This window comes from Poecilia mexicana, unplaced genomic scaffold (genome assembly GCF_051168715.1).
Source record: "Poecilia mexicana isolate PSO_F unplaced genomic scaffold, ASM5116871v1 scaffold_8, whole genome shotgun sequence".
Taxonomy (NCBI): Eukaryota; Metazoa; Chordata; class Actinopteri; order Cyprinodontiformes; family Poeciliidae; genus Poecilia; species Poecilia mexicana.
This window is the reverse complement of record NW_028263377.1, coordinates 5,940,934-5,964,838: the sequence shown is the minus strand read 5'-3', so window position 1 is coordinate 5,964,838 and position 23,905 is coordinate 5,940,934. Positions and strand designations below refer to the sequence as shown.

General features: G+C 41.0%; 1 protein-coding gene and 1 long non-coding RNA gene across 2 annotated transcripts; both read right to left on the bottom strand.

Moving 5' to 3' along the window:
• Positions 1-937: 937 nt before the first annotated feature.
• LOC106923460 (uncharacterized) lies at positions 938-9,475 on the bottom strand. Its single transcript, XM_014996490.2, has 3 exons — positions 8,919-9,475; positions 3,087-3,170; positions 938-2,357 (listed from the first exon to the last, which is right to left on the bottom strand). Exons 2-3 carry the CDS (start codon positions 3,133-3,135, stop codon positions 1,537-1,539), a joined length of 870 nt encoding a protein of 289 aa, XP_014851976.2. The 5' UTR covers positions 3,136-3,170; positions 8,919-9,475; the 3' UTR covers positions 938-1,536.
• Positions 9,476-12,997: 3,522 nt separating this feature from the next.
• On the bottom strand, positions 12,998-13,727 carry LOC106929482 (uncharacterized). Its single transcript, XR_015764015.1, has 3 exons — positions 13,448-13,727; positions 13,167-13,372; positions 12,998-13,095 (listed from the first exon to the last, which is right to left on the bottom strand). It is a non-coding gene; the product is annotated as an uncharacterized LOC106929482 (long non-coding RNA).
• Between the last annotated feature and the right edge of the window lie 10,178 nt (positions 13,728-23,905).

Below are 23,905 nucleotides of genomic sequence, written 5' to 3'. Positions count from 1 at the left end.
GAGATAAAAAAAACAAACAAAAAAACAACACAGACACAAGTAAATGCAAAGAAAAAAGTTTTATTTATTTGTTCATATTTACATTTTTCAAGAGGGGGCCATGGGCCCAGCTGCCCCTCTCTTGGAAGCGACACTGGTTAGAGAACAAGCAGCATCATAAAGACTATTAAGTAACAGAGTGATAATGTCATAGAGCCGTAAGCAGGGTCAGGTTACAAAACATCCCAAGCTTTAGCGAGTTCATGGAGCACCAATCACCTGAAAACGAGAAGGCTATGCCACCATAACAAGGATTTACTAAGATATAAGGAGTGATAAAAACCTGTTTCATGATCAGTAATTTATCAGTGCATAATATCCTGCCATCATTCTGAACTTAAAATTACTACATTAAATGATCAAATATACAATTCATATATATATATATATATATATATATATATATATATATATATATATATATATATATATATATATATATATATATATATATATATATATATATGTATTCTACCTCAATTTCATTAAAAGGTAGATGACAAAGTAGCTGAATTTCCTGGTTATGTATAATCAGAGTCTGTTTATTTGGGTTATCCTCCCATTCTTTGAAACATGAAGCTTTACCTATGATTTAAGTTATCCTGATAGAGGCAAAAGGTTGATATTCTCATGTTTTAATCTGTATTTGCTTTGGAATATAGCATTATGAAATATAGGAATAATGTGGATAATTCTTTTTGAGAGGATTTAGGGGTTTTGATGCCATTTCTTCTCAGAATGTGAGTAGAGAATCACTACCAGATGATTTTATTTGTCCTGCTGGTTAGCTGTATTTAACATAAAAGATTAGTACACGGTTAAACCTTTTTGTATGCGTAGGTTTAAGAGGGTTCAAAACACGCCTTTGTTAGCACCACAATGTAATAGAACATTCAACTTTACATCAAGATTATTTATTCGTTCTGTATTTATTGAAAAAAAAGGCACAGACGTTAGGAGTTAGGTAGGCACAAGGTGTTCTTGTTATACAACAAACGTAAGAAATGTAATATATAAAGTTATTAAATAGCCTCAATAAAAGAAATAAATTTAATCCAATAAGGCAGTCCGATTTGAAGTCAATTCAACATATTAAAATCTCCTTATTCTTTTCAGCAATCCCTCCTACATTAGCAAACTTAGACCAAAGTATCCATAGCGGCACAACCATGTTTTTGTTCTTTGTGGCAACTGCACTCTTGAAGCATCTAGTCAAGAGATGTCACAGTTTTTATACCTAACAAGAACATAAAACTTGACAAATTACACATTAAACCAGGCAAAAACATGAAAAATGATGCAGACAGCAATCCCCAAACATACAGTATCAAATTCTTTTGGCTGTTGTATGACCAAATTTTTTTGCTTGAGTCTTGAAAAAGAAATTCTGTGCTCTGCCCACTAGGAGGGGGAAGCAGAGATACATCTAACTTTGATGAAGACTGAGCTCAAGGGAAATACGTGTCTAAAAATGCACCATCTTCCATTAGTTATCTTCTACATGACAGAGCAACAGCGACATTTCTTCTGCCCGCCGTCATTCCCAACACTGTCTTCTCTCTGGGTTTCAGGTTCTGCGTTATCATTCAGTGGAACATCCTGAAGGGTCGTGTCTTGAGTCTTTTTCTGAGTCTCTTGCTCTCCTTTGCTTGCCGAGGACGATTGTAGTGAAGCAGTGGTTTCTGGCTCCACTACGTGTTCTTCACCGTCCTCAGTAATAATGACCCGCTCTGCAGTGAGCATGCCTTCGTAGTCCTCTTCATTGTGATCCTCCTCAGGCGTTGCATCAGTGTAACCCAGGAACACAAGGGTGACTGGATCTTCCTCCAGGCTTTGACCCTCTATGTTCTCCAGAATTTCTGTAGTGTCTTTGGTGACGATCTTGGTTTCTTTATCTGGGATTCTAACACTTGCACACTCTTTTATCCTCTCAGCTTCCCATTTATAGCCAGAGCTGTCCAACTGTGTATAGTCCTCCTTTGATGTGCCATTAGGGGTGATGAAACTCAGGACGTGATCTTGACTTTTGTTTCTTTCTACATTCCCAGTGGTAATCTCTATCTTGTTTGGCGTTACTGCTACGTCATCCAGCAGCACCGTCATCCCAACGTCATTAATGACGGTCAATATCTCGCCAAGCTCTTCGGTCGAAGGTTCGCCTACCGAACCGCCAACAGTGTGGATGCTCTTCCTCCCATCGTCAAAGATGGTTGTAGATGTTGCAGCACCAGGAGGTGAGGAGATGGGGGCCACTGATTTGATGACGGTGGCACCCGTCTTTGGGTCTCTCTCCACCTGCACAGCCAACATCCCAAGGACTGCAAAGACAAAGTGAAGGTATTTGACAAACTAGGTGGTTGAGAAACTAGATGGTACACATGAAGATAAGCAATGTAAGCTACTTGATTTGATTTGCATTAAGAGTCGCACATCTCCCAAAGGGAAAAACTGGTACAATCACAAGTAAAGTAAAAAAATTGAAGTCATTGAAGTCGGAACAATGGGTTAAGGCAGTGGTCTCAAACTCCAGTCCTCAGTGTCCTGCAGCTTTTAGAAGTCTCTCTGCTTCAGCACACCTGGCTCCAATATTAGCTCATTAGCAGAGTTCTGTAAAGCTTGACTGCATGCTAGTGAGGCAGTTTCACCATTTAATTCAAGTGTGTAGGACAAGGGACACACCTAAAAGTTTCAGGACTTGGCAACTTACAGATGCTAAGTCTAAAGGTTTGAAGCCAAGGGGCTTCAAACTGCAGTTCCACAAAGGTAAAAACGACCCAGTTTAGAAAATCCAGCTCCCCCCCTCCACCCCTTTCCTCTCAGGCCTCCAGCGGCCATAAAAAATTAACATAAAGAAACAACAAAAAGCTAAAAATAACGTAGTTCACATGCTGCTCACTGCAGTTTGTACCCTTGGGGCTGAATTTGGACACGACGACATTGAATAAAAATGACATATTTAGTTGGAGAACAGAAGAGCAAGAAAAAAAACATGAATATTAGCAATGATTAAACTTCAATCAATTAGAAGGAGGATTGTTTTTTCTCACCTGATCGGCCATCTTGTCCACCAGCTTCATGAGACATTTGCTGTGCCATTTAACTGGATTAAAGATCGACCCTTTCTTTAAAAACTGCAGAAGAAAACATGTTTAGACGTCAGTAGGGATACGTTATTTTTAAACCGTCACACCCTGAAAGCAGATCAACGGCATCTAAAGAGCTCAAAATGAATGATATTCATGCTCACGATGAGTAAACTTTTCTTGAAATGAAGTTTGATTTTATTATTACTAACCTTGGTATGTTTCCTGACTGCTGAAAACAATGTGGCCACTAGATGTCCTCGTTAAACAGTTTTAATGGGCTGCTATAGGAATCATTACAAAACTGCCAACACATAAAGCAAAATACTCAACCACATTTCTGAGCTTCTTTCTTTCTACTTTTGCCCATAGTGATGTATTAGCTGCAAAGCTTTTAGTTTCACATCATCACTTTTTGTGTTTCCACTTCAACCTTTATTTCAACTTTATTCACAGTGTTGACATGTGATGAGGACGGGTTCGCATAAGTCCCTGTGACAGCCTGATCCCGCACGGTGGAGAGACAATTACAGACAAGGGAGCTGTTGTCTCAAAGCCGAGCTGTTTTCCTTCCGTAGCTCCGCTCTGTCACTTTGTTTTAAATTCTTTTTCTTCAGCTCAGGCCTTAGCTACGGTTAATCATCTTCTGGGAAAAAAATAAATAAAAATTTCTAGACAGGCATCACAAAGAGACTGATATAGTGGAGAAATAAGCTAACTTCAAGCTAACGACCCGTACTTTCAACTCTTGACCTTGTTTGACCTTGTTGATGTCCGTCCCCAGGCGAGGAAAGAGAGGTTTTTAGGGGCTAATTACGCTCACAGGCTTTAAATAGACACTGACCCTATAATGTGATCCCTCTCAACCCCTCTCCCCCCCCCCGTCTCCATTTCCTGAGCCCATGAACATTTCAGTCATAGTGAGACAAATAGCGAGACAAGATTAGCTCCATTATGTCAACAGGCGATGTGGTTGTGTTTTAGCCCAGCACTGGGCTGCCATAGAGGATTGGATGATATGTCGACTGTACTCTTAAAGTTTGACTACAGCCTCTCACAAAAGGATCCTAACTTTCTTACACTTTGCCACATTGCAACCAGAATGAGTTTTATTGGCTACATTGTATTCAAAAACATGAGATTTGACTTTTGCTTCATGCGCTAACAGCTGATGTTAGCATTGAGCCGTCAGAAGAAAACATAAAAGGAGCAATGTGTACATAGATATTGATGTTCAGCTAATTACAGTATTATGTTTTCCATCCACATACTGAAAATTTATGGCACATTCAAGTAACTATGTAACCTTCAGAAGTTATAAAAATGATGTAGAAATATGACTTGAAAGAAATTCATAATTAGCAATTTTGCCATGAAGTTTTTTGCATAGAAGTTTAAATAAAAACACACTAAACAGGTTTGGGAACCATTCAGCTGTGCAAAATGCCTGGATGTACCTAGCTCTGCCTTCGAGGACGAAGCTCCTCCTCTGAGCTGCCTCACCGAGCAGCACACCCCTCCAGAACTCCCCAACTCTGTTCCTTCAGACTAGCCAGCAGCAATTAGCAACCAACTTGGTGGAACTGTGAGTCTGTCGAGCTGATCACAATAGCTATTTCTGAGTGAAACACTGGTAAAAACATTATTAAAGGGTTAATAGAGTAATGATGTTGAGTTTCTCTCTGAAACTCCTGAAGACAGAGTTGCAGAAAGAGCAGGAGCTTCTTAAAGAGAAAGAGACCCAATTTCAAGGTGTTAAATTATGAAGTCAAATTTGATGTCTACAGCATTTTTATAAAAACTGAAGGTAACAAAATGGCACCATGTGTCTCGTAAAACATATTTCTGCCTCTTTAACAGATTAGAAGACAATGAACTGAAATGCCCCGTCTAGATAAATTTATCACTGAGCTTCAGTCTGTGAGAGAATACACCATGTTGCCTTTTGTGTATTTCGTCGTACCCAGTAGTCGCTGTGTGTTTGTGACTGCAGTAGAACAGTTGATAGTCTGTGTTTTCTTGCTAAGAGACCTCCTTTCTGGCAGCAGCTGCCTTTTTAGTGTCCTCCTCAGGCGTCTTTTGACTTTTGGTTTGTTTCCTGACAAACACACACAGGCACACACACGCACCCAATGCCAAAGACAAAATATGTTTCAGCACAAATACAAACACAATATAGCTCCTAACCAGTGATTCACAGCAGTGAATCAGGGAGAAGAGCCAGATGTCTGTGTGTCCCAAATGTTCCCACTTTGTATAGAACGTGGAACAAGCATTTCATAAGTGTTTTTATGAATGTTGATAAATGAAACTTTTCTGGACCAAGAGTGGCTTATTTCATTGGCTTCTGCTTGTCCACTTGCTTTAAAGATGTCAGAATGCTTCCCCTTATTTATTGGCTCATAGCTGAGTAGGGAGGCCTCTGATCTCCATTCCTACGATTGGAGAAAACTCTGCACTGTTTTTCATACAGCTGGAAAATTTTCACGTTTATAACACCTGGAGGAACTACGAATCTGCTGAGCTCATTATAGGAGCTACTTGTCAGTGTAACAATGGTCAAAATGTTGTTGAAGGGTTAATAGAGGAGCCATGTTGAGGTGACATCTAGAAGGCAGAGATTCAGAAAAAGCAGGAGTTTCTTAAAGAGACAGTGGTACAATTTCAAGATGTCATAAGGAAGACAAATTTCTTTAAAGTCATATCTAATATATGACTTTAAAAAAGTCATTAAAACAAGGGAAGGTAACAGTTACGTGACTGTGCTATAAAACTGGCACATTGTTCTTGGAAACACATAGTACTGCCTCTTTAAAATCACAAATACTTTTTCTCCCTCTTCATAATTGTGTACAACTTTGTGTTGTTGCTTAAAATACCAAAGTATATAATTTTAACAATAATAATACATTACATGTTTATAGTGCTTTTCAGTTACTTCAAGACGCTTAGATGTTACTGTAAAATGACAAAATGTGAGAAAGTCCAAGATGTCTGATGACTTTCGGAAGGCAACGTACCTTGAAACTTGAAATAAGTGTTTCCAGTACGACAAGCTGACAGTGAAAACATTGTGTCTAAAAATTGCAACACCACGCTGCTTCGTTTGCTGAAAAATTACACAGTCTGACAGATCTTTTTCTCTGCATTTACGTTTTTGGATCATTTAGAGCCACGGAGACGCGCTTTGACACAACAAGACATATTGCACAACGGGCGGGCGCATTGCCGCATTTCTTAAGCGCTCGTTCAAGAGATCAAGATGAACAGCTTGCCATCTGGCTGCGGTCGTCTGTCATTTTATCTCCACTACAACGAGCTGAACAAAAGCTTGTGGTGCTGCCATCTTGGATCTCATTTGGGATGACTAAAGCAAACAGGCTGCTGATGTCAGACAGGGACTGGAGGAAACACACGCCGCAGATTGGTGCTAAGCGGTAACAAAATCACCTGCCTCAGATGCTAATCCACGACAAGATAACTTGAAACCCATTGTTGGGATTGAAACCAAGTTTATGTTTAAAGCACATTTCAGAAGGACAGCATCTCAAAGTGCTTTACATCATGAAAACAATCGAGAAACAAGCAACAAACACCAGATACATTGATCAGTTTTCCTTTTACTTCTAATCAAAGGCCGTTTTGAACAGGTGTGGGTTTAACCTTGATTTCACAAAACTCAGTGTTTCGGCTGTTTTGGAGTTTTCCAGTAGTTTTTTTCCAGATTCAACCGTTTAACAATGTGAACAACAAATAGCAGTGTGTAACTTCTGATGCCTGAACTGGTAAAAGAACTCCAGATCCCAGCATTCACAGCATTTCACCTTTAGAGGGGAAAAGTCAAACCCATTGGCCTGATAGATCCCTAAATGGCAGAGTTGACCTTTGACATCATAAAAGGCCACGACAAACCAAAACACAGAGAGAGCCTGTGGATTTTCCTCGACATAAGGAAGCACAACGGCAAACTGTAGAAAGACAATTATCCTGAACTTTCTGTCCTAGTCAAAGACCTCCCTGTCTTCAAAGAACGCTGGGTCTGAAGCAATGCGGTGTGCATCTGGTGATGCTGTAAAAGCCTGAGATATGTGTGTATCTTGTGTGTAACAGTTTTTTTTTTTTGACTCAAGTAATCCAAGTGTAAAGCTGGGATATTTAATTTTTAACTTTTTGATTTAAAGATAAGTTGTGTGTGACTTTGGCATTGATTGGTGATTCAGAACGCAGGTTGTGGGATTCATTTCTCTGAACCACATCGCATCCAGGCTGGTACTTACAGAACAACAACAACTGATGCAGACAAAGTGTGAAGCTATTGATTTCTGACTATCAGGTTGTGCCAAGACTTAAGATTTTAATCACACATCACTCAGTTTTATCAATAAAGTAAAGCCGATTTCCCCCCCAACACTCAGTTTTAACTTCAAGAGTAACATATGTGGCTGTCAGGACATCATCTTCCTCACTGTGGAAGGTTTATCCTCCATCTTCACGTTCCACCCGTTCACCTGCACTACGAACCGTCTGCAGCTGAGGAAGCCTCAGGCTGGGAAACGGAGTGTGTGTTGCACTGTGTGGGAGGCTGTTCCAGTGAGCATGAGCAGCCACTGGGGAGGCATAATGTAGTGTTGTTTATCCTCAAATGTGCGTAGCCTGCAGGAATCACACAAATAGTTAATGGAGAGCCTTTTCGTCCTACATCAAATAAACGCTACATTGTTTTGACATCTCTGCTCCCATTCATTGACTTTTTTTTTTTTTTGTCCGATATTGTTAGATTTCTATTTTTAATGTGTCTTTTCTCCTCTTGATTCTGGAAGATCCTTGAAGTAATGTTCAGACTAGGTGAGGATTGTTAAAACTTTAGGTTTATGTAGCTTAGGTTGGCAAAAATGGTTTTCAAATGGCAGAATAATTTTGGATTCTTTAAAGTTTAACTTAATGAAGTTGATTATGATGATGTCATGACTTTTGAGTTAATTCAGAGGCACACCTGAAGATTTATTTTAAGGTACGCATGCAGATTTTTTCAAAGCATCATATACATATCTAAAAATGAATCTACAAAGTTAAAAATGGTTCCGAAAAATTCAATCATCCCTTCTGTTGGTAAAGTTTTCACAGAAATTGTAGGTCGTCTGTTGTCGGGTCCCACGTCTCTCAGGAGATTTGTTTTTGTTTGAAAGCTGCTGGTGAGACTGAGGAGCGAATCCAAAACCGTAACGAAGTCCAAGCGGCCTCGCCCGGAACGCTACATCAGAGCACGACCTCAGCTTGCAAGCATCTCGGTTTGGCAGTGACAAGGCATGACATGATGTGAGAGTCATGGGACACACCAATGGTCAGACTTTAACATGGGAGGACAATAAAAAAAAAATCAGACTGCCTATACCTTCAATGATTGAATGTAGTGTGAAGTACTTAGAAGTCCTGTGGACTTAATAAAGGGCTGTACAAGTACAGATTGTTTAATGTTTTCTACCATCTCATCTGGTTCTACTTCAAAATCACTCCACCGGACTTTGCGTCTTTAAATCAGACTTCTATCCAACAGGTTTTCCTCTCTGTCTTCTTCTTCTGTGGTAATTCCCTCCTACTTGCAAAGCATCAGTACCAAGGCAGTTGAGGTGTGAGTAGTACAGAAATCCTTGTTCACTATTTTGCACTGCCCAAACTCTGAGAACTTTCTAGCCACCACTGTCTCTGAAACTCTGAACTCTGAACTCTGCATCCAGCAGAGGAAAGTCCTTTTGATCTCACTACATTCCATGTAATTCTGAATCTATAGGTACTTACCGTGCAGTTGGATCGGTCAAATGAGGCAACTCAATCGATCGCGTCTCCTTCCAGTGAAAGCGATCTGGTCTCGGTTGTGAAAACTCTAGTACGTGGTGTGGAAGACACCCTTGTTTTGATATTACACTTCGGCAACTCCCTTTTTGCTGTCATGCTCCCTAAAGACAAGGCGTTCTCTGTATATAACAGGCAGAGAGAGAGAAAGAGAGAGATGGAAGAGGGGATATTTTTAGTAGAGAATAACGAAGGGAGATACAGCTGGCCGGAGAGTAGGGGTACGAGAACGGATAGTTTCAGTGACTCAGCAGATTGTCTGCATGCTGAGGGATCTCTGCGCTCTTACTGGGAGTTGTAAACAAGCTGGACTACGCCGTGTGTCGGTTGCTGCTGTTCCGGCTTGATTTGTATACGAATGGCAGAGCAAACTCCGGCCAGTCCTTCAGAGGATTACTGATGGAGAATTCAGGCTCAAATGTCAGGCTGTGGAGCCACTGTTGATCCAATGGGAGGTGAAATTTAATGACAGAATGAATCCAGCATGGAGAGGAAAAATGAAAGAGTGAACTCTACTTTTTCGGTGCTTTGCTGTCTATGTAACCATAGTAACCTTGCGTCATATGCAAAACTACAAAGCTGAACAGTAGACGTTTTCAGATCACAATATGATCTGAAAATGATCATAAAATCACAGAAAAGACTGACGACTTCTTCAGCAGACACCCTACGTAATGAGGTGAAGTCTAAAAAGTGAATCACTTTTAAAATATTTCTGATTTTTCTCTTACTTTTATATTTCCTGCCCAGCAGGGTGGCACTAAAAAATTGATGTTCTAGTGTGAAGGTGAGGCCCAACAGATTCACTTTCACAAGCGTAGCGTTACGGCTCTCACCATCATGCTCCACTTGATACATCTATGAAACTTTATTAGAACTATCTCTGGGTGTATTTCAGATGTAATGAACAGAGACATGAAAAGGGGAAAGTCTGCCTCTAAACCTGCAGAAAGAGAGAAAACCAAACCTAGAAACCACAACAATCAACATACACATAAATAACATTTCTGACATCATTGGAAAGTATAAAGTACATGGATATACACACATTGTGCTTAAAAATGTGAACTTATAATGCCCTAATTCTTTCCTTTTCATTTCAAATGGCTAATATAAACATAGCCACACTGTGAGATGAGTGGGTGGGTGTCCCAGTGTGGACAGTCTGTTTATCAGGAAACACTGTTTTATGCTGATAAGTCTCAGAGCTCCCACAACATGCAAAGCCTCGGCAGTTTCCTAAAACCAAAACAGAGGCGAATGGTGTGAGTTACAGAGAACTACGGCTCTTTTCAACAAGACAGAATCATCACATCTGGGGGACGTTGAACAAAACACATCAATTTGCAAAAAAAAAAAAAAAAGACATTACAGTACCTCTTAGTTTCAGTTCAAATGTGGGGAAAAAATGAGTTTTTTGGAACAAATTCCTGCCCAAGTCAAAGAGACGATGTGTTTGTTGTTGAGAGAGAATGGCTACACCCAAGAAAACCAACGTGTGACTGGATGAAAGTGAGATTTAGTGATGAAATATTTTTTTCTTGCAATGACATCTTTGTCTTCGAATGTCGATTAAGATAAAACAGAGCAAATAATCGCTGATTCACTCAGTTTGATTGGTTGGAACTAAAGACGTTTTTGTGTTCGATTCCAAATGCAGGGCGGGTCGGTTTTTAATTGCATTTGATTGAGTCAGATTTTGAACGTAAACTGGATTAAAAAGGTTTAGGGTTGAGGAAAAACCAAATCTGATTGGTGATCAGGTCTTGGTATTTGTTTCTCACTTAGAAGCTGACAGAAAATAAAAAGCTGCATCACTTTCCCAGACTCTGTTGTGTGATTGTCACTCGCCTCATGCTTTGATTTTACTGTTTGTTTTCTTCTGTTTCTGTGTAAAACTCTTTAAAAACTGATTTTCATGTCATTTCTCAGTTCCTCCTCCAAGCTTTTCCATCCCAGTATAATTTAGTTTCAGCTTCAGATGTGACTCTTTAGATAAGGTTACTTTCTATTGCCATTGCAATTATTTTTGACAAATATAAATAATCATATTCATATCAAAATAAGTGCAGCTGATCATTTATTTTGAGACTCGTGCATTTCTAAAAACTAGACTTTAGTCAAATAATGAACCAAGTTTATACATGCCACATTTCAGATGCTAAATGGATAAATAAAAATTTAAGTGGAAAAGATGGAGTTGGAAAGCAATACTTTCACCTTTCACCCTTTTCTCACGGTGTTAAAAGTACATTTTTATGGCTCATTTATCAAATCCCTGACATTCCTCAGATAAAAAAAAAGAAATGGCAAGAAAATTTAAAATATAGATATCTAATTAACTTCATCCATACTTTGAACTGTTAGCATGACATTCATAAGTCTGCTAACTACTGAATTTGGCGTTCCCTGGTGGATTTGCAGCAGAAGCCTGGAGTAAAAGGAGCGCTCCACGGTTAGCGGCGCAGCGACAGGCCACATCAAAGCCGCTCCCCGCTGAAGGACTCGGTGTTTGAAGTCAGGTGGAATTGGATCCCTTTGAGATGCATCATCATTTACCATTGATGGCTGTTTATTACTGCGGCAGAGATAAGGGAACGTCTGCTTCGGAGCGCCTGATAGGCCTCCTTAGACCGTTGTCCGTGTGTGAACTGAGCTAATGGAGTTCTGGTGAGTTTAGGAAAACGGCCTGTAGGGGCTTTAATTGGCCCCTCATCCCGCAACCACATGTGGAGAGAATTATGATTATTTGGAAGGAGAACAATGCTTCTTGTATATCAATGCAGTAATAAAAAATATATTATATAATATTATCACCTTCCAAAAATAATGGCTAAAGTCTTTTTCTTTTGCCTAAATCATCTTTTGGCAAAAAAGAAGCCTTTTATTCATTTTTTACAGCAAAAAATGATGTAAGCCATTGATTTAGAAAGGTAATGATGTTGAAAACCATACAGATACATCTATAATACATAATAAATATAGTGGAAAGTTCAATAATTTTTGTCGTTCATTTCAGAGAGTATCACTCGTATATAGATTTATTATATATTAATGAAATATAAGGTTTTATTCCTTGTAATTCTGATTTTCATTGCTTCCACATAATGGAAACCCAAAATTTTGTGCATCAGAAATTGAAATAATGTGCAAGATTATTTCTTTTCTTAAAAAAAACAACAAAAAAAAGGATATTTTATAAAGCGTCCTCATATTTGGTTAGGTTACCTTTAACATGAACTTGAAACTTTTCCCACCACACGTTTTCCTTCCTTCCAACTTTACTTGCTTGGAATGATGGTATCAATTTCTTAAGAGTTTCAGTAACATGTATCGCTATGTGTATGGAGTTTACATAATGGATCCAGTTCACTTTCTGAGATGAGCGACAAAAAAACTTTTGATGTTTTCAATGAAACTCTAAATTTCTGAAATGTATCGGTGATGATGAACACTGGTAAAAATATATTTTTAGATATCATACAAACTATTTTAGCAGAGACCAGGCAGAGGAGGTTCGTTCTACAGAGAAGAGGAGAGGAAGTCAGCTGAAACGAGAGACTAGACGTGTAAATAACATGAAATAAATCAGAGGGAAAAGAAGAAAAGGGCAATAAAAAACAGAAAATATACTTTAGTCATTTGATAATTGGCAGTAAAACTGCATTTTTTAAAAATGTTCTTGTATGAACCATTGAGAAATAGAAAATAAATCATACTTTTGTTTTTTACTATAAGATGGTGTTCATGGACAAAGTGTACATCTACATTCCAACAAATCCTTGTTTCCTGTCAGTCGAGCCGTATGATGGATCCTGTCATGACGCCAGGTCCAGATCGCTGCTTCTGACTGACGGTGGACTGAAGATGTCAGTCAAGCTAAAACGTTTCCCTTTGCTTCACCTCTGGAACAGAAACATTATATAAGAAACTCAAGTTTACACTGAGGGTCTTAGTTTAAAGGCGGTATGTCATAATGAGAGGTACCAGGACTCGAAGGCAAGCAACAACTACGGACACCCAAACTCAGTTTACAGATTTATTGAACAGGAAGGTGTAATGGGGAAAACGATGGAGAGGTGAAGATCAGCGGCAGCAGGGAGGAACCGGGCCAGAGGAGGAACTGAGAAATGGGTGAGCAGTTAGACAGAGGAATAATGACAGGAATGATGATGTAACCTGATGAGGGCTTACGGATTGGGGGTTCAGGTGAGCAGAGGAGGGTACAGCAGTTGGGGCAGCGAGGGGTCTCCAGGTGGGGGAGTTCCAGCAGGTAACTGAGGGTGGACAGGCAGCAGCAGGGTGGTGGTGGTGGAGGAATCCAGGGGCTCGGCCAAGCCGAACAGCGAGGGCCAAGTAGTCCAGGTGATCTGATTCTCAGAGAGAGGTCAGGGCTGGTTCTAGGAGGAAGAAAGATGGGAGAGGCGTCAGGAACAAGTTAGACACTTGAGACAGCACTGAGAGCTAGAGTGTACCACTGTAGAAGCGGAACCATCTGGCATCTTCTTCTGGGAAGCCTCTCCTATTTAAGGCCATTGTTGATTGGAGATGACGAGCACCAGCTGGATCCCGTCAGCCTGCCACCCTGAAAATGTAGAGAAAACACTCCCCCGCAGAACCCAACACGGTAAGAGAGACGGCTTAAATCAGGGTTATGTTGTTGTGCCTTTTTACGGTTTAGTCAGTTAATAAATATTAAAAATGAATTTAAACTTTAACTATAGAGTAAATTTCCATAAAAAAAAAAAAAAAACTGAAATTTTGAGATCAAACTCAGAAGTTTTTTTTTAGGAAAAAACCCCCAAAACATGGACATTTCTGAATCAAAAATGAAATTCTTTTATAATTTGGACGAACGTTGAAAATCAAAACTTGGAAATTTTTAGCTTTTCAAACTCAGAAATGGCCTTGTTTTTTTTTTCCTAGAAACTTTCTGAGACTAATCGCAAAAATTTTTGGCAGAAATGTACTTCTCTTGTTTTCCTGTCTACAATGACTCTGTGATGTCAGTCATTAAAATTATTCACCTAAACAGAGTGGCACTAGATGAAAAGGCAATGAGTGATTACAAAATGGGCAAAGTGACAAATTAACCTGCAGTCTGTCAAAAATCCTTATTTGTAAGTGAAAAATTTAAAAATATTAATTGGATCTTTTGAGAAACGAAGCTAAAATTGCATACAGAGAAAAAATGTCCATTAAGTTCATCGTTTTCCTGACTTATCCGACTGAAAATATACGGGGAAAGACGACACACCCAGATTTCGAACCATGTTGAGCTTTCAGCAGAGTCTTCTCTTCCTCTGCCGTCTCTTTTCTGGACCAACATGGCCTTTTATTGCTGTCGCCTCCTGTTAGCGTGTCGCTGCTTTCTCAGGTTTTGTGAGAAGTGACACTGAAGCGGTTGGGAGTGGCTGTGATCACTTCACACATCGGTGTGACTAAATACAACAGATAAGGCACCAGAAGATTCTAGGTTTAAAAAAATGAGGTAAAAGAATGACCAGAATCTGGAGGAAACATGTTTTTTTTATGTTTCTGTTTTAAAACAAGAAAAGCTCAAATGTCCGACATCATTGGTTTTGGTATGATGGGTATAACACAATATTAAAGGGGCAGTATCAGTATTTTATAAAATCATCTTATTCCCCTCATCAAAAACATACCTGGAGTGTTGCCTTGGTTCTTTTATTTTGTTGGAGAAATCCTTTAATCTCCCATGGCAACCATTCAACCTGGGTGGATCTAGCCCCGCCTTCGACACTCAGCTCCTCCTCTTAGCTGCTGTTTCCAAGCTTCTGAGCTTTCGCCTCACAGACCAGCCCTCCCCCCTGATGACCCCACCCAGATCCTTCAGACTAGCCTGCAGCAATTAGCAAACACTCATCTGAGCTCATTGCAGTTAAAAAAGTTGCTAAAATGTTAATAGACGAGCCATGTTGTAATGACTTCCTGAAGGTGGAGTTTTCAAAAGAGCAGGAGTTTTTAAAGAGACAGAGGCCCAATTTCAAAGAGTTAAATTACAAAGTCAAATTTCTTTGAAGTCATATTTGCTATTTTTGTAACAACTGAAGTTCGTTACTTGACAGTGATGCTGATACTGCAATCAAATACTAATTGACTCTACTTAAGTTAGAGAGGATTTTATTTAGGGGCGTCCTTCTTTGTTGTTAACAGTCCTCGATACTGATCTCTGGCAGCACAGTCTGCGAGCCACCGATTGTGTCTTCCTTCAGAGGCCTGCGTGCGGCCTGATGTCAGCGTGACTTACTTCATCATTGACTCAAATCAGCATCAAAGTCGCGGCTGTTGCAGACGGACGCTGTGGGCCCCGTCGCCTCGGCTCGTCTGAGCGGCGCTGTAAACTGCTCGTTAATTAGGCAGAGCCGTGTTTCCCATCAGGCCGAGCTCTGCCCTGTGCAGCCGTCGGTGTTTAACCCTTTCCCTCCGCTCAGGCGACAGATTGGTGAGAGCTGATGTTACTCACTGTTGCACGCCAAGCACTTTCCACATATCTGTGTTTCTGTCGCTCCATGTTGGACGCTACGACTCTCTCAGTCACCCTTTGGCATGCATGTTTCTGTCTTCTGATCAACACCCGAGTGGAAAGTGATGCTCTGTTCCTTGTAGTGAGCAGACTGGAAGACTGGTGGAAGAAAGTAAATTCTTTCATCCACCAACAATCTAAATTGAACAAGAACTTTATTTATTTACTTCTTTCAGCTCATGACTGCATTCTTAAAGGGGCGGCATTATGTATTCTCTAAGCACATAGTACCATTTTATAGCACAATCAAGTAACTATGTTACCTTCAGTTGATAAAAAAATGCTCTATATATCAAATATGACTGAAAAGAAATTTGACTTTGTACTGTAACGCCATGAAAATGGGCCTCTGTCTCTCTGCGCCTGGTAACACTCCAGGTATGTTTTTGATGACATTATAACAGGATGTTTTTACATAATACTGCCTCTTGAAGAAACTGAAAGCAGAGAGCTGAAAACTCTCCTTTATCTCCACCCAGTCAGTCGTGACTTAAAAACCATAACCATAAAGCTAAAACTGACTAATATTACCAGAGCCAGATGTGATTTGGTAAGCTATTAACGACCCAAAGTAAGAACAATTTCAAAGCCACTAGATCAAAAACTCTTTGATTCTTGGATCTTCTCTTGCCGTTAAGAGTTTGTGATTCTCCATTGGACGCTTCTCTCCTGCTAAAGGAACTCCAGGAACTGCTTCAGCCGACACATCATCATCATCATCATCATCATCATCATCATCATCACATGCAAACACCCATAATCACCCAGAGGTAGCATATGATCTACCCAGTATACACACACTGACTCACCCACAAAGTGGCCTGAAGGACGTGTAGCATACTGTCTGCACAACCTGCTCAGAGCGACAACACTCAGCATACGTACAGATGAACCGTCTCTCTGTCCCGTGACCTAAATAACTCTATTTCAAGTCTCTGTTTTCGATAATCTTCATGCCCATTACGATCAGCCGCCCTTCCTCCATCCTTCTGCTCTTCACAGCGGCTCCAGCCTCCCATGGGGGTGAGGGATGAGAGGGGAACCGGGGCGTTTGGCTTGTCTCACTGAAGGTCGATTAAACCAAGACGTTCCCTTTAAAACCCCAATCTACCGTGACGTTGTCATGATCGGACCTTTGCGACGCGCCTGGATTTCCCTGCACCGTTCTGTTAGAATAGAGCCATGGCGGCGTTCTCTCTTATTCACGATCCATCAAAGTTAGGAAGCAGGATTCAGCTTCAGGACGTCCGTTCAGCCTGTTCATCAGGCCGATGCTGCCGTGTGAAAACAGCTCATGTTCTGGGAGCTAAACAAAAGTTTCATCATTCAGCTCAGCTACACGTCTTCTGTGAATATAGAGCGTGTTTATTACAAGAAGAAAAAAGTTGTGACTGAATATTTTCACTATTACGCTCCCCTAAAGATTTCACAATGCAATTGCTTGAAATCAGAGGTGTCTGGACAGGTTGCCAGGCTGAAGAGGTCTAATTATGTTATATGTTAAACTAGAACGCTTTATTGTTATCCTGTGACCTTAAAGGGGCGGGCGGACATGAGGAAACTTTTTGTTAAAGTATGTATTACATGTAGCTCAGTGAAGTGTCTTTTGTGTTTAATATCTGTAGTTTTCACACCAATAAATCCAGTTTTTCTTCATAAAAGCCTTTGAAAAAAAAACCTTTTTACTGATCTATCATAGATTTCTAATAAACTCCAATGACTTTTGGGTTGTAATCTATTTTCAGGTTTTAGATATTATTTAGAGTGTAAAATATATGAATCATATCAACAGCTGTTATTGTCCCACAGATGGGAAATTTATTCAAGCAAATGAAATTGATTATTGCTTGTATTGTTGTGCAGTGTTTTAAATTGCCAACCTCTTTAAGCCTCAAAGTAAGAATAGTTTTCCAGATGGGAAGGAGAACTATTTTTGGATAAAGATATTTCTGGCCTCTGCTGATCCGTCCTCTAAAAATATTTCTGTTACTCAGGTTGTTTCTTTCTTTTGATTTATTTCTAGTCTTTTTAAAACACAGTTGAGAAGAAAAAGAGACACTAAAACACAAGAATGTATTTTTTTCTTCTTCTTAAAATATAGAAATGAACAAACACAACAACAGAACACCACTGGGTGAATGTCTGATCTCTTGAAATTGATTGTTTTCATTTTATAGTTAGACCAACTTTACCTAGATGTGACTTTACCTGTCACATCTAGGTAAACTCCCTTCAAAAATCAACTTTTTTCAGCTTTATGTCATAATGTTATTAAAATGTTATTAAACTTCAATAAAAACATACCTGGAGATTGCTTTCATTCTTTCATACGTGTTTGACAAATCCTTAAATCTCCCACGGCAACCATTCAGCTGTGCAAAACGCTTAGTTGGACCTAGCTCCGCCTTTGAGGATGAAGCTCCTCCTCAGAGCTGCAGTTTCCGAGCTTCCACCTCACAGAGCAGCCCTCCTCTGCCACTCCCCCACTCAGCTCCCCCAGACTAGCCAGCAGCGATTAGCAAACACCTGAGCTCATTATATGATCTACTCCTCAGTGAAATGCTGGCAAAATCTTGGTTAAAAGTTTAATAGAAGAGCCATGTTGTGATGACTTCCAGGAGACGGAGTTTCAGAAAGAGCAGGAGCTTCTTGAAGAGACAGCGCCCCAATTTCAAGCTGTTCAGCTATGAAGGAAATTAAGTCATATTTGATATATACAGAATTTTATAACAACTGAAGGTATCATTTGATTGTGATATATGATTGCACTACGTGCCATTTGTACCTATACTGTTAATTTTCCCTTACTGTACAGTTTCTTCTTATTATTTTGTGTTTAAATATTTTTACTCTTATAAAGAGTCTGATTTGCCCCTACAGAGGAACAAGATGTTTCTGTTCTGCTGAGACAGATCCAGTGGTGAGTCTGTGGTGTTGAAGTCGATGCCGGTGGACAGACGGCATAAAGGTGGGTTCCATTTGTAGGAGTATTGACCAGCATGAACTGCCAGCGCAGCATATTGAACGTGAGGAAGAAATCTTTCTAAGACGTGAAACTTTTCGTCTGATCCTCCCACCGCTCCTCTGCCTCCGCTGCTGATCGTCCCACCAGAGGAGGCTTTCTGCCTCACTGTGTGGGAGTCTGAACGTGGAGCCTCGGCGGCTCTGGGTTCTGATCCTGGATCTGCCGAACACAGAAGCTGTTTTCCCACCTCTCCGCCTCCTGGCAGCAGCTCCATACCAAATATCTGTGCCTTTTGTAGCTACACTTGCTGTGCTTCTTTGCCAATTGTTGACCATTTCTGTTGGTTTTGACTCTGTAAATGTTCATGTAAAATCTTCGTTTTCATCATCTATTCTGGATTTTTCTTGTGCTTTTCAGATGTTCTTTACTCAGCCTGGTCATCACAACACGGCTCCTCTGATCACCCTTTAATAACGTTCCTCTGAACGGCAGCTCATATAATGAGCTCAGCAGATGTGCAGCTCAATAAGGTGTTTGCTAATTGCTGCTGGCTAGTCTGAAGGAGCTCAGTGGGGACCGAGTGTTTTGCACAGCTGAACGGTTGCCACTGGAAATTAAAGGACGTCTCAAGCATGCATGAAAGAATCAAAGCTCCAGGTATGTTTTGGATGAGATAATAACATTATGACATGATGTAAAGCTCAAAAAAGTCAATTTTACATAATACTGTCCCTTCAAAACAGAAATGCTTTTGTTTTTTTTCCTTTTTCATACTCCTGAACTCGTTTCATTTGGTTTACGGCTCTGACTAGTTGAAATTTGCAGAGTTCAAATGTACTTTACATTTATGTAGATGAAACGTAAAGTAAATCATCTGATAAATATACATCTACGTCACTAATAGGCGTCTTCAGACACTTTTTACTTGGATAATCAGTTAATAATTAGCCATGTTAACATCTCTACATTTTCTCATTGACTTTTGTTATTAGACAAAAAAATGAATGCAGGACAAACACCGTAGTCCAAAATAACATTCACCATCTTAGCGTTTGCAGTGCTATGTTTAAGAGCTAGCTTGTGCTAGGCGTGGTTTCGCCAATACAGCTGATTTCCGAGCAGGTCTTCAACCTGTCACTCACATCGCTTTGCACTGCCATCCACCATTAGGAGCTGACCGCCGCCCCCTTGATCTACGTCGCCCTCATTTACATCTAATCATAGAGAGATTGTAGTTTTACCTCGGTGCTCCTCGGCCTTAGGGCCCCGTCTGGTGTGATCGCAATAACATGCATCATTTCACTTTGTGGCTCGGGGGTTTATTGTTAATAAACAAGGGACCACTCCACTGGATCCTGAGTAAGTGGGTGGGGTGGGTCGGTGGGAACAGCCAGTCACAGCTCGAGAAATCCGAATGCATGAGAAGGAATTAATTTTTTCAATCTCCATAAAACAGGAGCACACCAGCTGGAGCCGTCTCTTGGTATTTGTAGACCCTTTGCGTTGATGCGTTTATGGTAATTATTTGGCTTTTTTTTCTTTCTTTTTTGTATGGCTGTGCAGGAAATCAGAAAGTAAATATGCAAGGCTCTCAATAAAACCTCGCAAAATCTCTCTTCTGCTGACACTTTACAGAGGAGGAAGAATAGCTTTCACCTCATCCGGTTTAATCAACATCAGCCATAAACTAGGAGGTCATTTTGAGCAATAACGTCTTAATCTTCACAGTCAAATTAGAAACCACTAAAAGAACTGATGATAACCAGATTTTCTTACAAGGTCTTAAAGTCTCTTCTTCTTAATCTTGATCGTATGGAAAGTCAGCAACAACATATTCCTTCAAATCTGGATTATGAGACTTCAAAAAAGTCAACTTAGTTCACGTTAACTTCCTTTAAAGTTTCTGCCTCCCAAGAGCCAAATTTCCAGGTTTGTTTCCAGCAGGATGTGATGTTCATCTGTTTCCAAACAAGGTTTGCCTGTTTTTACGTCAAAGAAACGGCACTATGTTCCTGGAAACACACATAGTGCTGCCCCTTTAAGATCCTTAACCCCTAACGCCTGTAATGGGCATTCCTCATTCCAGACATCAGGTATGGAGCATGGAGGGATTTCCTCCGTTGCGTCTGGAGACCGAGTGGGGGAAGCACATCACGATGAGGCCGGGTACACGGCCAGGTGGAGAGTAGACCCCTGGGACAGCCATCTGCTGTGCTGTAAGCCATAATGGCTTGATAACTGGCAGATTTCTCATTTTCGCCCTGCTCAGGCCATATCTCATCTACCGCTATGACAATCCCACTGAGACCCACACTGGGCAGGACAGCCGACTCAGCACTGGAGGAGGGAGGGAGGAAGGGTCCAGTTAGGTGGTAATTAGGAGGGAGTAACAGAGAAGAGCAGTGGATTTCACTGACAGATTATTTAGGGAAATACCTATTCCTGGACTTGACCCATTTCTTGTTTTGCTATTTATTTAACGAGCAAATCTTAAAATATTGATCAGGGAATGTCAGTGTGACACAGGACCAGTAGAGGCTACTACTTCCTCTAAGATAATGATGATGATGAAGCGTGTGCATTGCCAGGCAACAGACACACCCAAGATGAACCTTGTTTTACCACTCCTGTAGAGGTCCATGTTACAAACCAAATACATGGCTTCTGATCAAAACTTTTTAAAATTCTATTTAGGTCATTTGATTTTTTTTAAAGAAAAAAACATAAAACTAATAAAATTTCTTATTTAAAAAAGTGGAACATTTTAAATGATAAATAATCCAATAAAAACATGTTGACAGATAAACCATTACACCGTTTCTGATCACTGAAATTCATCCACTAACAGAAGTCTGAGAGTACAGTGTGCGCTACAATGCTTTTGAGAAGTAAACAGACATTCATACTCGTTGGTGGTCGCATTGAGAAGATTTAAAACATCCAGTCAGAACAGAACCGATACACAACGACTCTCCTCCTTTAGGTTTACCTCCACTAATGTAGCTGGACATTTATACATGGAGACAAACAGGAGAAATTTGATGAAGACATTCATGGAGAAGGAGATCCAAATAAAGGTAACGTCACGCAGAACGATGGTGACGACGGCAGGAATCTGTGGTTTGAATCTGTGTCCGTTTCCGTCGTTGTGTCCTTGGACTAGTCGCATGCTCCCTACATTACTTGGCTGTAATGTAGGGAGCATCTCCAAGGCCTAACACCAGGCGCTGGTTGGGGACTGAAGTTTGTGGTTATAATTAAGGCTTCATGACAATAAATGACTTGCAATAAAGTCACATTTTCTTCTCTCCTCTCTTCTCCAACTGTGCTTCCGATTCTCTTTGTGAACTTTAGCGTGTTGGGAACTGCTGCAGTGAGACTCCATCCAACCGGCTGAATAACTGATTAACATCCAAAGTGTGAACTCATTATACTTGGAATATATTAGCAAACCCTTGTTGTATGCTAAGTAGTCCATTGTGCTACTAAAGCTGAATACAGTGATGTTGTAACGATGATCGTAGAATCTCTCGGGGCGACGGTGGTGACAGTGGTAGGAGTTTGCCGGGCAGTTGGTCGCCAGTTCGATTCCCAGTCTGTCTGCCTCTGTTGTTGTGTCTTTGGGGAAGATGCTTCACCTGCCTTGCCTGCTGGTGTTGGTCAGAAGGGCTGACATGGTAGCCAGAACGCCCCAGTAGGTTGCCATCATTGGTGTGTGAATGGAAATGACAGATTTTCTTGCAAAGCCTCTTTGAAGGTCCTGGAAAGCGCGATGCAAGTCTGATGTCATTTCATCTTGCAACCAGATCCAGGCTGTGGAAACTGCAGCAGCAGAATACGTCTTACAGCGGAACATTCTATTTTCCTCCAGATCATCTTGGTAAACTTTGATTTCCCATCGTAGGGATATTTGCAGTTAAAACATGAACAGATGTGTGTAGTGGCCATCTGCTGTGGCCAGCCTCCGTCTTTGTCTTTCCTCCTGCGTCTCTGTATCAGTAGCCATGTGTCATTAACTCACTTCCTGTCCTCTCGGCACCTCTGCCCCTTAGTTTGCAGAATTCTTTCATCACTCTTGCCTCTCCCCCCGCCTGGGTCGTGGTTCACGGCTGAGAAAGGCAAAGGAATGGAGGGACGAACTGTAGATAAAGGGGGGAAGATGGATAGAAGGATGGAAAAAGGCAGGGATGAAGAGGCAAAACAAGCACTGAATACAAATGAGCTGACACACATAATGCTCTCCCTCCTTCGCTCCCTCCCTCCATTTCCCTCTCTCTCTTTCTGCTCTCGATCACTGTCTCCCTCACACCGTTTCTTCCCTCTAGTGCACGTTCTTGCGCTCTCCGGCTCCGCTCGGTGTCCTCTCTGCTGGATCAATGGAGCGCAGGAGGTGATTTCAGCCCCTTGATTTATTAGTCACCCCTGGTTGCTGGAACAAGCCAATTAAAGAGGATTCCGAGTGTGTGCGTGCGTGTGCGGCCGATCCTGAGACAGAGACGATCCTGAGACAGAGACGATACTCTTCGGCTGCTCCCTCCCGGTTTTTACTGTGGACCAGGAGGCAGTGAGGAGAAGAGGGCTGCAGGGTGGTGTGGGGAGGGTGGTGGGTTTCTAGGACGAGGAAGAGAAGAAGGAAGTAACGAGGGACAGGCAACTGGGTGGACAATTTCACGCCACTTTAGCATGTTATGTCATGACCAGGACATAGGACTCCACAGCAAACGTCAGCTTGGCGGCAAGGTACCCAAGGTAGGAATGATGTGTGTAATGACAGACGGCAGGTTTTCCTTCTCCTTTTACTGTTGATGTGTTGTGTTTAGGATCCTATGTGATTGGGGAGCTGTTAGAAAGCAGCTACTATTTGGTTTCTTTGATTTTTTTTCCCCCTTTTCCATAAAGAATTTCCTTCTACCCAGTGAAAGGTTTGCTTACTTGTTTTTTCCTAGAGGTTCTCCAAGCGTGCCTCTTGGGTTTCCTCCCGAGGGTGTTCTGAGGTATTCCCCAAACTGAAACCCCAATTATACAATGCCATATTAGTCCTATTATGGTTTCTAATCCCCACTCTGTTCTTTTCATTAGAAAAGCTGTTCGTCACATAGCCAGTGGACTGCTGTGTGTGCGTGTGTTTTTGATGGTTGTTTGTGGGTCAACTTCACAATCAGAATAGCCGTGTTGCACATGTTTCTAGCTCCTATGTGCTCAACCGACCAACGGTCCTATCAACCGGTGGCAAGTGTGAGGCTACAATAACCACAGTGTGTGGGAACTTTGGAGTTTGCGTGTGTTGATATTTAGTAGACAAGGCAAACTAACAGAGCAGCTAACCTCTCAGGCCTACCTGCTGAAATGTTGTAGCAGAAAAATGAAATTTTACACCTCCATGGTGATACATCCTAGGAACATCCTAATGATTCTCTTCAG

What these genes read in the sequence shown, in the direction of transcription:
- LOC106923460 (XM_014996490.2), bottom strand. Translation starts at nt 3,135, where the DNA reads ATGGCACAGCAAATGTCTCATGAAGCTGGTGGACAAGATGGCCGATCA. An exon ending in TGGACAAGATGGCCGATCAG is followed by an intron (nt 2,358 to 3,086) that starts GTGAGAAAAAAC and finishes TTGTCTTTGCAG; the next exon opens with TCCTTGGGATGTTGGCTGTG.